The following is a 17,929-nucleotide window of genomic DNA, read 5'->3' as shown; positions in this document are numbered from 1 at the left end:
GCTATTTTTGACATATCGGAACACAAATGTTTCAGATCTATTTTATGCAAACAGGAAGTGTCACTGAATGAGTTATTGAATGTATCAGGGGTGGGTTTCCCAATAATAACCTTGGTGAATAACAATTAAGATAATAAGTAGGTAAAAAAGAGTGAGATTCATAAGTGTTTTCCAAAACCCTTCATTATTCCTGAATTAACTAAATAGTACTTTGTTGGTTCCTTTCCAGCCTCTGTGTGAGAAAAGCACAGGCTGTTGACAACAGGTACATCGATCCCACGTACATCAATGGCAAAATCATTACCACAAACATGAAAATGAACAAAATAACAATACAAAACCTAACAAATCACAAAGACAGAAGATCAATTAAAATTAACCCATTACTTGCAAATAGGCTAAAACATGATGTGGCAGAAAAGAAACCAGAGTTGGCAGCCAGAGAAGGAGGAAACATCAGTTCTCCCAAGGAAAGATCCAGCAGCTGATGGAGGAGGTGGTTGCCTACAAGGATGTGCTGTTCTCCAAAGCCCGAGGAAAAAAAAAAAGAAGAAAGGAAAAAGAGGAGGAAATTGTTGCTAGGATGGATGGCTGCAGTGGCCAGTGGAGATCTGGCAGTGAAGTCCAGAAGATGTGGCAGGACTTCTCTACTATCACAAAGAAGAAATGTGCAGGGTGAGATAGCAGACCATCAGAACTGATGGAGCAAGCTCTTCTTCACTCCAGAGAAACAGTAGGTCCTAGCCATGCTGTCTGGGACTGTCATGTGTGCTGGGCAATATCCATCCTAATCTGCCCCTGTCCCTCCACCAGTGATAGCCCATCTCCAGGGCCCTCATACTCATACAGGCCCTTCCAGAAGCACAGCCTATACTGATAAGTGCAGTGAAGTACTATGTGCACTGGAAAGGGTGAGGGTGCAGCCTGAGAATGAAAGGCTCCTACTCAAGAGAGTGAAGAGGGAGAGGCACCACCAGTTGCTGGCCCCTGGGTAACCTCTCAATTGTTCATTTTCAAGATGGCACAAGGGGTTTAACTCCACTTGCAAAACAGCATTCAAGCCACCAAATCGGTTTCTTGGATGCCGTGGTCTCAAATGCTATGTCTAATTGTAGAATTCCATTCCCATAAATCAGCCTCCCACACACATGGATGAACACAGAAGGCGTTCCAAGCACCCAGGAAAGAATAGGGAAATAATAGTACACTTGGAAATTTCTATTAGAGACAATTATTTGCAATGGACTGTGGAAACTGACTCCCGGAAGATCAGGGGACGATAGCTGTTAGGACTCCACACGCATTGATTTGTAAACGAGGTTATGATTGTGCTGGGGAAAGCAGTAGATTGCGCTTCTGCTTTGCAATATATGGCAAGTTTGATCGGCGACTTCATTTATTGTATGCAAATTGCATGCAGGTGTGGAATGTACAAAGAGCTCATTTGAGCTGGGGTAAATATTGGTTAAATGGGACAAAGAGTAAACTGGGACACTCAAATGTTTGGTACACCATATCTGGCTCTGTGGTCTATTAACTTCAGTTCATTTTTTGTGCTTTCATTGATAACTGGTTTTATATTTATGAGTAGGATCTTATTGTTACACTGAGAGAGAAAGTACAATTTCAAATATCATCCCAGTTTACCAATACCCACCCTGCTTTATAGGGTACATTGTAGACTTTTATTGCACCATCGCCCTATGATGATGATAATGGTAGTCATCATATTTGTAAAATTCATAATTGTCAATGCTGTTGCTACTGCTGTCATTGCTATTGTTATTGCTACTTTGTCCAACAAAGTGTGTATGTGTTTTTTGTGATCTGTGACAGTTGATGTCTGTGTCTCTGTGACATGATAGCAGAATGACATAGAATATAATGAGTGAGTCGAGCACTCGTAAATTTATGGGCAAGATTAGTTACAAAGGGATTTGAGAAACACTCACTAACTATCAACTGATCTTAAGACTCAGCAAAAGACTAAATGCATTCTATGGTTCCACAAAAGCATTGCATGTAGAAAAAGTATACTTTAATGACAAAATGCATTTTGTTACAAATTTTGTGATACTAGAGAATGCATTTAGTCTGCGAAATTACTGTGTCTTCTTCCCATTTGCCCCACCAAGTACACACTTACACACTGTGGTTAAACCTTTTTATCTAGTGGGGACATTTTTCAGGTCCCCAGAATATAAATTTTGGTTTTCAAGTACTACTATACCCGTATTGCATGTAAATTTAAAGTATACATGGCACATCTAAGGGTAAAACTAGAGTGATCGCTCCATACGGTGCCTAGGTCTGGGTCTGGGCACTGCTCAGTTGGACTCGGGTATGGTCTGCATCTAGTGTGATCAGTAACTGTGCCCGAGCATGGAACACAGATATGATGTCAGTCACGCTACTGGCACATGTGCATATGTAGATTATACATGAACTGGACCCATAAGGAATGCATCGGGCAGACTGTACAGATCTGGTAGCGATAAACATTTAGCAAACATTGCTGCAAAGGGATCACTTTGTTTTATAGCAGAGCTGCAGTGTTCGCTTGAAATTTGAGCTGACGAGAGTATCCAGGAACAACTGGACGTAAAACACAAAAACTCCAAGATATTTGTTAAAATACTGGAAAATCGTCTTATACATGCAGCACGATTAAATGAAAATCACCATGTTGCATACTCGATAAATCTATGAGGGCTGTGTGTCATCGCGTCCAAAGTGACTCCAAATAAGCCACAAAATAAGGACATTAATCACAAACTCCATTGGGCCTTGATTGTTACGTGCAATGTGAGCACAGACCAGCAGGGAAGTGGGGAGGGGGACAATGATGCTGGGGCCCAGTACAAGGCAGCCGGGCCAAGCGGGACTATGCCCTAAATCTCCTATGAGGCGTTATCAGCTGTCAAGTTTGCAAAAGCCGGACAGCCAACGAAAACGACCCCCCCCCCCACAGGTGCAAACATCAAATTCTGCTGATGCCCATAGTGTGCATTTCCTATGATAAGTTCCCTACCATGTGTCCTGGGCATTCCGAGATGGGTTCCAGGATCACTGAGACCCTGCATTGGATATGTGGTCATAGAAAATTATGGAGAAGGGTGTGATTTGGTGATTCATGTCTGCACTGTGTAAATGAACAATCAGAGCAAAAGGGCCAATGGTACAAGTTACTTTAAAACCTTTTATTGAATGACTTAACCAGCAAGAACAAGCAGTTTTTTCCAATAGGCAGGTCATGCAAACAAATCACCCTAAGAGTATTTAACTGTATTATTCATCCTGCTACCATCCCAACACACACACCAACTCACCTATATTGTATCTGTAACAATACAAGCATTATTACAAGAAATCTAGAATACTTAAGGAAAAAAGCACATCATTAAGTAAAAGGTTCATATTAAATCAAAAAAATACTTTCATAAAACACTTCAAAAATATAATTTCATGGGCAATTTGACATCTGCTGTATTGCTATCAAGCATCATAAGAAAATACATTTTCAGCCATTTAATTGGCATAGATATTTTCTTGGTCATGGAAATGCAGGGACAGAGTGTGTCATTTCATGATAATGTAAAAGAAGACATTTGAGGGCTCCTCAAAGATGTCAGATTTTAGTCATGTCTTAGAAAAATTCATAGACAGTTAAACACATATTAGTCCTTGCACAATGGTGGGTGTGGTCATACTGACAGAGCAGCTCAGTGTTTTGTTCCAGTATGAAATTCATTGGCTATGGTTTTGCAGCCAAGTTCTCAGGGATTCAAGGTTCCTCTCCAACCACATAATGTTCTTCTGCACATTCTCCAATGCCACCTGAGTGGCCCGCAGTTGGGAAGATTGTTCCCTTATTGAGTCAAAAAAAGCTTTGACCTGCAAAAAATGACCAAATTCCTAATAAATGCTTGAATATTGGCTTTTCACCACAATATGTCACAATCATCAAATGCATCTACATTTGCCAAAATTCATAATTATCCAAATCAACAAGTCACTCCGAAACCAAAAAACTTCTTCGACAAAGGATAAAGCAAAACACTGATATCTGACCTCACGGAGTTCCTCTTTAGATGAAAATTGAGCTGCTGTACCAATTATAATACTTCTTATACAGAATGATCCCAGCTGAAATCTGTGGAATTAAAAACAAATAACCAGAAATGAGTAAACAAACAAAACAGCACTGTTGTAATGACATGCATGTCACACTTGGACAACAGGCTCATTAACTCAATAACTAAATCAACAAATACAGATCTGGGTGTCCTGGCACATATATAGTATAATGAACTTACCAAAAACACTATTAAAGTGCCAGTTTTTTTCTAGTGTAATAAGTATTCCATTACCAATGAATATTTTTCGTTGCATGTATAACAAATTTAATTTCTGATATTAAATACAGACCGTCCCCAACTTACAACTTATGCAGATTACAAAGACTTGCATGTGACCAAATAAAAAAAAAAAAACGAAGTAGATGTATGTAAGAATAAATTTTGGGTGGCTGTACAGTTGGCACCCCTGTCCTACCCAGTGCATGCTACACACTGTGCAATAGCTGCATCGGCAAAGTACTATAGTGTACAGCAGCATGACCATCCCAGTCTCACACGCATCTCCCAGCCTCATTCTCAGACCTAAAACTCAGTGTGATTATCCTATTCTGACGTACGACATGTTTGTTAGCACAGAACCGGGTCGTAAGTCAGGGACAGTCTTTAATGAAGGATAGCTAACACTGTCTCCTACTTCTCCACCAGTGCATTCCAATTCCTTTTAACAAAGTCCCAAGCTAGGAATCGACCCGTGGGGTGTCTGGCCACAGTGTAGATTAGTTTGGACAAATCTTGCATCCTGATCACAACTCCTTCCATGCCGAGTTCCAGCAACCTGCCACAAAAACAAGTAAATGTTTAAAAAAACCCAAAGCATCTTTCCAAACTGTCGTGGTTCTAGTGTCCTTCCCTCTAACTCTTGTTTTTGACAAGGACTAAACACACACAAAACAGTACGTGAGATAGAGTGCAACCTCAGCTACCTTGACAGTTTATCAGAGTCCTTGCTGCTCGATAAAGCATCCAGGATTTTGTCTTTCTCCGCCTCTGATAAGGAGTGGCTATACTTATCCAAAAGGTAACCCCAGCCCTCATGTGTCTGTGCCCCAACCGAGTAAACCGTCTCAGCCACATCACTGGGTAAGCTGTGCAAATCAAAGAGAACCCAAGAGTTAGAACAAAGCAAAATCATACAAGTTATAAAATTAGTCGTATGATTCATTTATGCTTTAGGGAAATACTGATGACTGATTTGTTTTTACATAATCAATATCATTACAAGCACCACAGACAGGTGATGGGACAAAGGCTATGATAAGCTGACAGGATAAGCTGAACTTCAGTCTATGCTTTATGGTTCATGGTTAAATTAGATGTAAATAACTGATATATTAGCAATGACGTAAAGGTGAGAACTATTAAGCACCTTAACAGTCATGCACCATTAGCAAAACCATAAAGTGTTGGCGATTATAATATTTTTTAGATAAAATGTACAAAGATGCAATGCTTAAAAGAGACCCATTCAGTATGATGAATTAATTAGGTCCAATCAGTTTGATCAATGCAATTGGATAAGGCAGCAGATAGAATGTCAGACCTACGAGGTATGATTTTTTTTACTCTTTTTCATGATTATTATTGTTTTTACAAACTACCACCATATACTGGATAAGTTGTTATGGGAGATGGAGAGATTTTTTATTATTGATATACTTCAGATTCTTCAAGGTGAACAAACAAACAGACCTGATTTTACCATTTGATGTCATCCAGTCATTAAAGAGGTGGTTTGCTTTTTCGACACAGGGGGGGTAGCGAAGGTCACACGCAACGGAAAGGATGTGAGAGCGCAGTTTGCGGTCTGAGATGGATCCCTCATCGCTCCATGTCTGTTTGGCGATCACAGCTTTGAAGTACTGCAGAATGTATGCCTGTTTCAGAATAAAAGAGAAGGTCAATCCACATACACACATCATAAGAGTGGCCTTTGGTTTGTTCCTCGGGAAAACCACATTTATTTTCTTGATAGACACTGCTGTTTGCAACATCACAAATATATACGGCTAGATGTGAGCTGCAAATATTTAGGTCATATTTGAGTTTAACCTTGTACATGTTTTTTTAAATCTATCACAGATAATGTCTAACTGCAGGTGAGCATCAGCCATACTTTGAGGTTCTGCATGACATCACTGATGTTTCTGTGCTCCACCAATGTGTAGAAGCTTTCCAGGTAGCCAAGGCCTTGCAGCAAGGGAACGTTGTGGGTCTCATCCTTCAGATAGGCAGTCAGGTCCAGAGCTTTATCAAGAGACAGATATCCTGCACTAGATACATTCAAGACATTTCAGCACCAAATTGGTTACAATGTCACACTGGCATTATTGCAGTTTCCAATTTTGCGCACTGAATTTTGCAGTAAGGCAATTTACAATACTATAAAAGTCTAGTCGTTTATGCACATCACAGTACATTTAAATTATTTTAATCAATATTATTAATAATTTTGGTATTTCATGAAGGACTTAATATCAAATAAGTGCACAGAAACACAAATGTATGTTCTGAGTATTCTTCTTATTCTTTTGTTGCTCCTGTTGGATTAATGTAAATACCATCATTTTAAATTAATATATTTAAAGTTTTTCAGACATTAATTTATCATATAAACAGCTGAACACAAAAACTGATTCTCCCAGCTTACCTCACAAGCTGAAAGGCATTGTGGATGAGGTTGGCCCTGTCCTTATAGCTCAGAGCTGTGTGGTTCTCCTTCAAGAGCCTTATCAGTGTGTCCCAACCATCTCCCTCATAGTGGACGATGTAGTATCCATTCATGTCAGAGTTAAACTTCACCCAGCTAGCTTCCTGTGCCAGCTCAATAGTGTCTGAAAGCAAGTTTGATATGTTTTAGTTCTATTATTTGATGGCTGATTTAGGCAGACTTGACCTAACTGTTCGTCACTGGCGAGAGACTTTTGAGTGTGGATGAGGATACAGAAAACCATGCAACACATTCAATTTGACCTTAAATATACATTGATCAAAATCACAAGAAATTTTTGCGTACCTGATTTTGTTTGCAGTAAATGTCTGTTTACAATTTTGGAGTTGCTTGTTATGTATGTCAAAGGAACATGCCACTGGTATCTGTAAAACATTCCAGCATAATTTATTGTAACCAATGCCACACCTACAGTACATGACACTATAGATCAGTGGTCACCAACCGGTCATGACTGCCATGGCAAAGACACTCCCATCCCAGCCCCAAAGGCTGGGGGCCACTGGTATAGATGACATATCTACATAATTATTGTTGTTGATGCTGATACATCATATTGCACTGTACTATTCATACTATACTGCATTGCCTTGAGTCCCTGAAACCATTTTAATGGGTCAGTATATAATGCATATCACAGGAACCGTATTTTCATATGCACTATATTGTACACCAATGGTTCTCTATACTGTTCATGTTTCTGGAGGAACCTCTACCAGAATATTTTCTTTCCAACCCTACCTTAATCAGGCTCAGATGCTCCTTAATAGGCTAATGCTACATGTGGCAGGTTGACAGCAGTGTGGGTTGGAATGAAGACATTCTGGCAGGGGGTCCTCCAGGTACAGATTGAGAAAAATTGCTCTACACCAGGGCTCTCAAACTCCAGGCCTGGGGGGCCGGAGCCCTACACAGTTTTTGGTTCACCCTCATTTAACACACCTGATTCAACTCCTTGTGCTAATTACCACACAGCTCTTGAGCAAAATCATTTGTGGTGTGAAGGGGGAAAGAACTAAGCTACACAGGGCTCCGGCCCCCCAGGACTGGAGTCTGAGACCCCTGCTCTACACTAATAACAATAACCATAAACCATTCCTTTAAAGAAAGATTCAATATGAAAAGCGAGAGTTTAATGGCAGTTCACCACCTGTTAGTAGCTTCAAATCTTTAACCTAAAAACTCATGGGTAAGAGTCAGCAGAGTGATTGATCTTTGCACTCACCCGTGCTGTAGAGACTGCCAGGAAGGGTCACTGGGTCGTGCAGTCTTAATAAAGCGCTCCTGCCTAAGTTTCAACATGGAGCCCTGGTGAGATACGATGACCACGGGTATGCCCTTCTGGAGGGTCCATGTGTTCATGATGGTCTTCAGGTCCCAGTGCTCCCCAGCAAAACGGTACTACGGAGTCAGAGAAGACATACATCTCTGAACCAAGGTTTTCAAGAAAGTACACCGGCCCCCATTGTTGGTGATGCACAACCTTGATCGAATCACTGGCCTATGGTCTGATTTGTGGGCTGACCATCAAGAGCTCCACCAGTCACCCTGACTGATGCCATTCTCATTCTAACACCTGGGCCATTATATGCCCCCAGTTGGGGGGGGTGGTTATAATATATTATAAGGTCACCAGACGCAAAGTTGGGCATTAACACACCTTGGGCATTAACACAGCATTCCCTCCTGCAAAATAGTATCTTGAGGAACCTGCCCCCCACCCCTGCCTGGTGAAATTTATCTGCAAGAAATATGCTTGAATAGTATTGCTTTATAATGTATTGTCGAAATACCGTCTCTGGTTGTAATGTCTGGACTTACAACCCAAGGCACCATCGTTCATTCAAAAATAGTCCATAGACCATAACCGAGTCATTAGTCCGAAACTGCCTGCTGTTAAGCCAATTACCAGTCTTTACCTACTAATGTGTAACCCAGTAACCATGTAACAACCATGGCATAAGCATGTTAAAGGCATGGCTGCGGAGGCAAAGTAATGTAGATATGTTTATATACACGATATAGACAAACGTTTTGGGATACCTGGCCATTACACCTCCATCTGCATTAAGAACTCTCTTCACTGGGCCTAAGGGCCTTAGTTCAACCCTTGGAAAACAACCCCATACCATTATCCCTCCTCCACCAAACTTTACAATTAGCACAATGCGGTCAGGCAGGTAACGTTCCCCTGGCACCTGCCAAACCAAGGATCGTCCATCAGACGGCCAGACAGAGAAGCGTGATTCGTCACTCTACTGAGCATGTTTCCAGTGCTCCAGAGTCCAGTGGCAGCATGGTTTACACCATGTGATTAGACTCTTGGCATTGCGATTGGTGTTGTGAGGCCTGCATGGAGCTGCTCAGCCATGGAAGCCCATTCCATGAAGCTCCCAGCGCACAGTTTTTGTTCTGGAGTTAATGCTAAAGGAAGTTTGGAACTCTGCAGTTAGGGAGTCAGAGCGTTGGTGAATATTACTGTCTACGCACTTGGTGACCCCGCTGTGACCTCTCATTGTCGGCCATTTTGTGGCTGAGTTTCAGCTCCTAAACGCTTCCACTTCACAATAATACCACTTACAGTTGAGTGTGGAATATCTAGCAGGGAAGTAATTTCACAAACTGACTTACTGCAAAGGTGACATCCTATGGCAGTACCACACTTGAATTCCTTGAGCTCTTCAGAATGACCCATTCTTTCACAAATGTTCATAAACCTGACTGCATGGTTAGGTTGATTTTATACACTGTGACAAGACTATGAGCTTGCATTGATTTACTACTGTGATTGGCCTGGCTGGCACTACTTGTGCAATTATAGAAAATCAATCAACACCCTTCAGATTCAAGAATTCAGCATTTTCCTGGTATAACAAAGCTTAACTGACAGTGTTTAGAACGATTTGATTGACTACCATTGTATAGCATAAATTAATAAGGAATTGATGACTTTTTCATCCTTTCTATAGCCTTGCTCACATGCTCATACATGTACACCAGTGCTTGGACCTAAACATTGTAATCTCTTACAATGTAAATGCATACATCTGTATACTGTATCATGTATTATCCAAATCTGTTTTAATAAAATATCATGCCATTTAATGCATAGTACTATCATACATCTTTACATGCCAGGTAAGATTGTGTTTATTCACATTGAATTTCATTGTGCCGTGTCCTAAAATGAATACCTTATGCAATACTACAATTTCTTTGTTGATCATTATTTGAAATAAAACCCATATATAACATGTACTTCAGTAGTCATAAACTATCCATACACAGGTTTTTACACTTACAGCGTTCTTGGGTGCTTGGTCGCGACTATAGCAGAACTCCCCAGATGTAAAATCATCAGCACTACATGTCTGCAAACCAAAAACAGAATTTATATACGCTACACTGGCAGATATTTCAAGAGAACAAATGAATGCATGTTAACCAAGTCTATTTTTCAGAAAATACAGAAGTAAGGGTATTTTAGGCAAGTACATTAGCAAGGCTCTCCCAGAGGTTCTCATTTTTGGCGTTTTTGTAGCTAAACCTCTTTAGGTAGCGGACAATGCCACTCTGGAAGACATCTTCTGTCAGGAAGTGTCTGAGCATGTGCAGGACACAGGCTCCCTGAAAAATCAGATAGGAGTCAACCAATCAATACCATCTCCATCAAACAGACCAATGACATCGTCTGATTGTGCACAGGGTGTCTATGAAAGATGTGTGTAATTACAAGCTAAGGAAACTTGTAGATAACTTGCAGTTTTGAAATTGTAAAGATCATGTTTCCCATTAATTATGTGTGGATATATGCCCAGAGCTGGACCCTATATTGGACCCAGGGACACTCTATTGTATAAAGGATATAGAAAATGGATGGATGTTTAAAATGACCCACAATTCACAACAGTATAGCAGTATATGCATGGAAATGTTAGTGCTATGTTAAGTGTTGACAGTCATATTCTACCTTTTCATAGGACACAGTATCAAACATTTCTTTTATCTGGGTGGGGTTCTCAGCCTCACAGGATATGGGCCGGGAGGAGTTCAAGGAATCCCGACCAATGGCAACAAAGCAAGTGTCCAGCAGGTGTTCCTCCTGAGATGGTGAAATTTATGAAAAATAATTGCATAAAGAAATACATATGTTCTCTCAGCAGATATATGTATATCATATATAACTGCATATATGTATATCATATATAACTTTTCAAAAGGTATAAATCTTAAAATCCGACATGTTCATTTATCATCATTCTGAAAAAACATACCACTTTCATCTCGGGGAATGTGGCTTCAACAGAGACAATCTCCATGTATCGCGCAAATCCTTCATTTAGCCAGATGTCATTCCACCATTCCATTGTGACAAGATTACCAAACCACTGTAAAACAGGGGGAAATATGGTGCTGGGGTGAATAAATAAGATATACAAAAATATGGTAACAGTACTGTCCGCTTATTATGCTCACAGTGGATCTGAAGACAAGACTGAGGTATACGCTGGATGGGATGCTAGTCCAGTGGCAGGTGTCCAGGGTACAATATGACATTATATTTTATCATGATAATTATTGTTTGACATAGAAAAAATTATCACGATATAACTAGTCATTATTCCTTTACTTCAATGCTGCCTTTTTGCTTAAAATTCCCTTAGAATTGCTCTTAAACAGATTCAGAACATGAAAAATGTTAAATTGAATATACTGCAAACTGAAATCTAATTTTAAGAAATACATCATACGAAAATAAACATTTTTGCGAAAGGTCGCAAGACTAGACAATGCTGACAGTATGTTTTGTTTCTCTGACTGCACCGCTGTTCATTCCAGGGCATGGGTTTGACTGGGGCTGGGCGATTTGCCCTAAACATATCACAATATTTTCTGAGATTTTCACGAAATTGATGTTTATCACAGTATTCTAAATTTTTTATGTGGAAAAAGGTAAAATAAGACAGCTGGTTTTAAGTTTTCTGATTACAATGACCAAATTGTTTTACTAATAATTATAAAGCATGTGACAGGTATAATGATAAATTACACAAGCAGACCTTAGTGGAATTAGTGTGAATATAGTGCGTTATAACTGTCAATTATGCAAGAAAACAAATATTTAGGCTATATCACGATAGTTATGATATTGAAATTCATGACAATATAAATGTTCATAATCACAGTACAATTTTTATCGATATATTACCCGGCCCTACGCACACATCATACTGTAGAGGAAATTTAAAGCTTCTGGACAGTTAGCTTAACTGCATTTCTTTTGAATGTGAGAGGAAACCAGGGTACCTGGAGTAACCACACGCAACGCAGGCAGAACACGGAGGAGGAATATGTTCTTTTTTTTAAACAGGGAGGCACAGTTGATAGCACTGCTGCCTGACACCAGGACTGGGGGTAAGAATCCGGCCTCAGCACCGTCTTCAGAGTTTAGACGTTCCACTGGGTACTCTGGTTTCCTTCTACAGTCCCAAGATATGCAGCTAGGCTAAGCGGCATTCTCTATATTGCCTGTAACCTGTGACTGTATGCATGTGTCCTGAGTCTACCCCTGTCCAGTATATGAAGTAGGATGGATGGATGGATGGATGGATGACAACATATCTGAACACATTGGCTGGTACCTACCTGGTGAGCTAGTTCATGGGCAATCACCAGGGTCACCCACAGCTTGTCAGAGGCAGATGAGGTCTCAGGGTCATAGAGAAGGGATGTTTCCCTGTAGGTAGTCAGGCCCCAGTTCTCCATGGCGCCTGACTGGAAATCAGGGATGGCAATTAGATCTGTCAAAGAAGTAAAAACAATGAAGATGAAGACTCATTTAACAACAACTTAAATTTCTCAGACCCTTTCATAAACCATGGCCAGATGAACACATTTGCACAATGCAAAGGCATCTTTACAACCAAAAATGCAGAAAATGGAGGCTTACCCTGCTTTGGGAGGGGATATAAGATATTAAAATAACTCTCATAGAACTCCAAAATTTTAATTGCGGCTTGCAGGGCGTATTGTGTCTGATCCCACTTATCAGGAATAGCGTATACTGAGACCTACGGGAACAGCATTAAGACAACACTGAACCTTTTCAAATCAACATTTGGTTTTAGTGTTAAAATGATTTTACAATGTTCATCTCATGCATCCATAGATTGAACTGCAATTAGAATTTGAAAAATGATATACAGAATATTTGTAGATGTAAACTGGCACAATATTTCTTCCAAAGCAACATGCAAGTGAGGGTTAGAGAGCAGAGTTAGACACCCTACCCCTGGGGAAATTGGGTGTCTAAGCCAAAGGACCTTGTTCATGGGCCCACTAGGAACATCACTCTGGCAGCCTCGGGATTTGAACTGGGAAATTGCTGATTGCTGGCACTTTTTAGGAATCTTAACCCACAGAGACCAAAACCACCCCACAAAAGCAAACTTCCTGTGTAAAATGTGATGTATTGTAAAAAAGATTTCGTCGTACGTCAATGCCGGACGAGGTTCTTCCACTGACTGACTTGAATTCACAGACAACGAAGGCCACCAGATAAGTGCTCATCCGCACGCTCGTTTCAAAGTGATCCTCAAGCAGACCTCCCTCCAGGGCCACCGTTTGTTCCTGCCAGCAGAAACAAGCACAATTTTGAGGCCTGCAGATTTAAATAATTTGGCACAATAAGGGTTTGCCTTGAAGTAAGTGCCGCACAGGATTGCCACACGTACGATGGGCATGTTGGAGAGTGCAATGTGTTCCCGATTTCTTCTAATCCTAACGGAGTAGTTGGCTTTGAAATTCGGCTCATCAAAACATGGAAAGGCCATCCGTGCAAATGTGGGCTCAAAGTGTGTGGATGTCAATATTCTGCACACGGAACAGAAAAAAACAAGTTTTTATTTTCTTGTGAAAAGATCCACAGAGCATCATTGTGATACTTCCTCTCGTCAAATTTTATTTTTCAAACATCTATGAGAGCTGCTTGCTTCTTCATTTTACTTTGACTGAAACGAGAAGAGCATTACCTTGTTTCCCCCGTTTTTGTTTTGTACGAACTCTTGTATAGGCCGTAAAATCCATCAGATAATGGAGCAGTGAATTCAAGATGAAGGAAATACTTTTCCCCTGCAATCAATATTTTTGGAGAGAAAACTGCAATCTGCTCATGGGGCAGGTACTCCAGTACAGGCAGAAGCCTCTCTGATTGGTAGGCCTCACTCTCATCCAGGATGGTTGCTGTCTTGATGGTGAGGTTTTTGCTGTGCAGTACAATCCAGTTGGTGTCATTCTTGACGTCAATCTCAATCCTGACTGAGCCGCTGAATCTGAGTGTGGTCAGGTTGGGGTGTATGAGCATGTGGTATTGGATGGGTATCACGTAGTTTGGCAGTCGGAGTTTGCTCCATGGAAATGGAAGGCCATTCAGAGCTACATGGGCTTTCTCTCTCACTGTGTCCTTGGCTTCTATGGCAAGACTGGCCTTAATGACGAGAGTCAGCAGAAGAGCTAAAGTCGACAGCGACATCATAGAAGGGAATGACTGCAAAACGTGTAAATTAAAACAACATAACTTGACATCAGCACAGATAAGAGCAGCTACGATGTCAGCATTGCATCTTGAAGGACCTCTTAACCTAAAGGGAAAAATAAAAATAAAAAAAATAGTGTTAGACTGTGCCTTTAATTTGAATTTATACACACAGTACTGTGCGAACGTCTTAGGCAGCAAAAGAAAATGATGTTTAAATGATCTTTATATTGATGTAAAACTATGCTGTTATGCTTGTCAAAGTGTGTTAGTTTAGCCGTTTCAGAACGATTCCTAAAATCACTCCAAGTACTTGCTGCACCCATTCACTACACCCATGTATTTTTTGAGTTAACCACTAACACACCTGGTACAGCTAATCAATATCTCATTGACTTTTTAAAAGTAATTAGGTTAGTTAATTAAGTTAAGTGGAGGTGAAATTTAATAAGGACATGGAATGGCTGTGGTGCCCCTGAGGAGAGGTTTGGGAACTGAAGCGGTGTTCATATAGCCATCCAACTGATGCCATTTTTACTATTTTGTATTCTATTACTCCTAATTTATACCTGTACTGTTTTTTTTTTTTAATGTGCACGTACTATCCAGATAAATAGCTTTAAACATTTCCTTTGACTGCCTAAGATTTCTGCACAGTACTGAAAGTATACAGTATATGCATGTATGTATGTATATACGTATGTGTGTGTGAGTGTGTCCTACACATCATAAAAGTTAATTTGGCCTACCCACAGGAGGGAACACGGAACAGCAAACACAACATAATCCCTCCTATTAACAGAAGTTCAGTGTATAGGTCACACTAGGACTAGCACAAGGTCAGAATACATACACATGTGGCTTTGCTGTAAAGTTAAAGCACAGAATGAAGGCTGCCTTCCCCTGCAGCGCAGCTAAGTAGCTAGATGCGTCGCAGCCGACTGAGGAAACGGTCATTCATTTGGAAGCGTGTTGGTGTGCAGCCCGCCGAGTCCTCATTTTTACGTCTAAGGTCAACAGATTCACCATAAATACCCTGTCATTAATTTAGAATAAGCGCTGATAATACATATGTGAGACATTCACGGTCTGGTGTTTATAGGAGATATTTCCCTCTATTTAGGAAAACGAACCGTGTTTACCTTCAGATCTGCTGCATCACTCGGCTTCCTGCGCTGTGCTCAGCTTTCATTTTCTCTTTCATGTATCTTACCCACAATTCCCGCCTGTGCAGCTGCTGTTTTTCACGGCTACCGGCTGCCGCGCGCCCTTCTATATGTAGATGGGAGCAGAAAGAAGCTCTGGCTCGCGCCGAAGAACAAAAGCGGCTGAGAACAAATGGTGTCGCTCGCGCTGCTATGTCAGATATGCCACGCTCTGACCTACTTTTACCCGTCTGCTTTCAAAGCCTTCAAGCTGTATTGTTTTTCTTTCTGTACCAGTTTTTTCTTTCCATTAACTTTTTTGCTTATTTCTTCATAGTTCTTTAACAGATGCAATAATCAATAACACCAATTCTGGGAAAACATAAGAGTTTAATCGTGGGATAACAACTTGATTTGGCATAATTGTTGAAGAAGTGAATGTTGAGTAAAGTGCAATATAACAATGAGTGATATGGAGTTCAGACATCCCGTATTTTGTTTGGTCGTTCCGTATTCAAAGAAAAAAATGCCGTGTTTGAACCGAAATGGAACGGGATGCCCCTCCCCTGTTTATTGAATTTTGTCTTATTTCTTCAGACTGGAAGTGGCAACCCTGGGTGCATTTGACACAGGGGCACAGTGTGAATTGCTTAAGCTCCACAAATGTAAGTTAGACATATACCTTATCATTTGACTAATTAGGTTGAGGATGCATATTGCTTGTCATAGCTATAGTGAAGCAGTCACTGACTAAGTGTAATGTCACATTTTCAATATTAATTGGCGTAATAATAATAATAATAGGATGAAGAAGGAAACTACAGGCACAAGGCAGGGAATAATCTGGGATAGGGCACCAGCCCATCATAGGGCACAGGAGGATAGGATCCAGATTCCCTAGACACTGCGTAGGACAAGCAAGTACAGAAAATAGCAGGGTCGCCAACTCACATCTGGCTCATGCTTTATGACTCTCACGCACAGAGAAATCTTATGGCAAATTTATATTATTCCATTATAAATCTAAAATCAGCTGCTTCAAAAGTGCCGGGGTAGTCCGCAGACCCTACAGACTACGTACAAGGTAATAAAACTCTAACATACATGTAAATGCATGTGCATGTTCGTGCAGACTTATCTCGGATTGAAAGCCAGCTGACTGAAGTTGGTGACACTGAAATAGATGTACTGTATAACAATAATAATGATAATAATGTTCAGCAGGGCGCAGCATAGCAACTCACACCTGCAGGGTTGGGTGTTTGAATCCCATAACTGGCCCTCTGTGTGTGGAGTTTCCATGCTTTTCTTTGTGATTCTCTACGGGATTAGAAACTGTATGGATGTCGGATGTTGGAGAGACAGATGGATAATAACACACTTTTCCTCCTATTAATTCTTTCAGGTGGTGTAACGTTGTTTGTGTGTGTTGGAGTGACAGCCTTCAGAGCCAGAGGCATAGAAGAACGGATCAAAGTGCTTCATGCTTAAGATGCCTTGTGGAACATGCCTTCGCACCTCTACATGCTTCAGATAGCAGCCCTGACATGACAGTCCTACCACCTGCTGCTTGACAGTTTGTGTTCAGTGAACCACCTGCCGGGGTCTTAAACAAAACATGAATATGGCAGAAGTTATAGTTTTATATAAACTGGATGAACCCTGGGGGCAGAACGGCATGTGGGCTTCAAAGCAGATGTGGACCTTATTTCTAACGATATTATAAAGTTCTGTGAAGTAACATATTTGCTCTGAGGAAGCAGTACAAACAAGAAATGGCAGATGAGCACATTGTACACTCCCTAACATAACAGCACATGATGTACAGTGTAGCTGCCATTCAGTAACTAGGTGCAAGGGGTTGTTGGGGTGGTGGGAGCTTATCTGGGGTGTAGCTCTTCAAGCAGGGTGCCCTTAACGCCTTGTGTCAGAACTGGCCAGAATGTAGCAGGTGTCTCCTCCTCTGTATATGTACTTTCCAGAATGTCTTGCCGTGGATTTTTTTCAGCCAATAAGCATCTGAACCTAGTAAAATTTGGAACGCCATATTACTCAAAATGAAATATTTTAATTAATTAATATTCCAATATTTAAATGTGTCCTTTTATTTTACAATAATAAAAATATTATTTTATATGATAACTTAAATAATTCAAATTATATTTCACAGTGAAATTCAACTTTTCACATTGATGTATTTCTGAATGAAGGTTTTCTGAACCAGCTTTGTATTTGATTTAAAAAAAAAAAGATTAAATATCTTTAAATTATAATAGGAACTTTCTTAAATGAACGTTTTAGAACATAATTACCAGATGATGTATTATAACATAGTGAAATGGCCTGTTATAATATAACAATAATTATAACATAGAAACCATGA

The 17,929-nt window shown here is 40.4% G+C and overlaps 1 protein-coding gene and 1 long non-coding RNA gene across 2 annotated transcripts; one reads left to right on the top strand and one right to left on the bottom strand.

The window, feature by feature from the left end:
- Window positions 1-3,179: 3,179 nt before the first annotated feature.
- LOC111839305 (endoplasmic reticulum aminopeptidase 2) lies at window positions 3,180-15,680 on the bottom strand. The gene is made up of 19 exons (XM_023803084.2): window positions 15,544-15,680; window positions 13,899-14,507; window positions 13,602-13,740; window positions 13,363-13,497; window positions 12,818-12,938; window positions 12,514-12,668; window positions 11,142-11,255; window positions 10,838-10,969; window positions 10,363-10,494; window positions 10,170-10,238; window positions 8,093-8,268; window positions 7,153-7,232; window positions 6,787-6,970; window positions 6,253-6,409; window positions 5,829-6,013; window positions 5,063-5,224; window positions 4,774-4,914; window positions 4,072-4,153; window positions 3,180-3,894 (listed from the first exon to the last, which is right to left on the bottom strand). The coding sequence occupies exons 2-19, from the start codon at window positions 14,399-14,401 to the stop codon at window positions 3,748-3,750; spliced, it is 2,814 nt and encodes a 937-aa protein (XP_023658852.1). The 5' UTR covers window positions 14,402-14,507; window positions 15,544-15,680; the 3' UTR covers window positions 3,180-3,747.
- A 113-nt stretch (window positions 15,681-15,793) lies between these two features.
- On the top strand, window positions 15,794-17,688 carry LOC111839307 (uncharacterized). The gene is made up of 2 exons (XR_002837073.2): window positions 15,794-16,211; window positions 16,952-17,688. It is a non-coding gene; the product is annotated as an uncharacterized lncRNA (long non-coding RNA).
- The last annotated feature ends 241 nt before the right edge of the window (window positions 17,689-17,929 follow it).

Source organism: Paramormyrops kingsleyae, chromosome 2 (genome assembly GCF_048594095.1).
Source record: "Paramormyrops kingsleyae isolate MSU_618 chromosome 2, PKINGS_0.4, whole genome shotgun sequence".
NCBI classification, from domain to species: Eukaryota; Metazoa; Chordata; class Actinopteri; order Osteoglossiformes; family Mormyridae; genus Paramormyrops; species Paramormyrops kingsleyae.
This window is presented reverse-complemented; position numbering and strand designations above follow the sequence as displayed.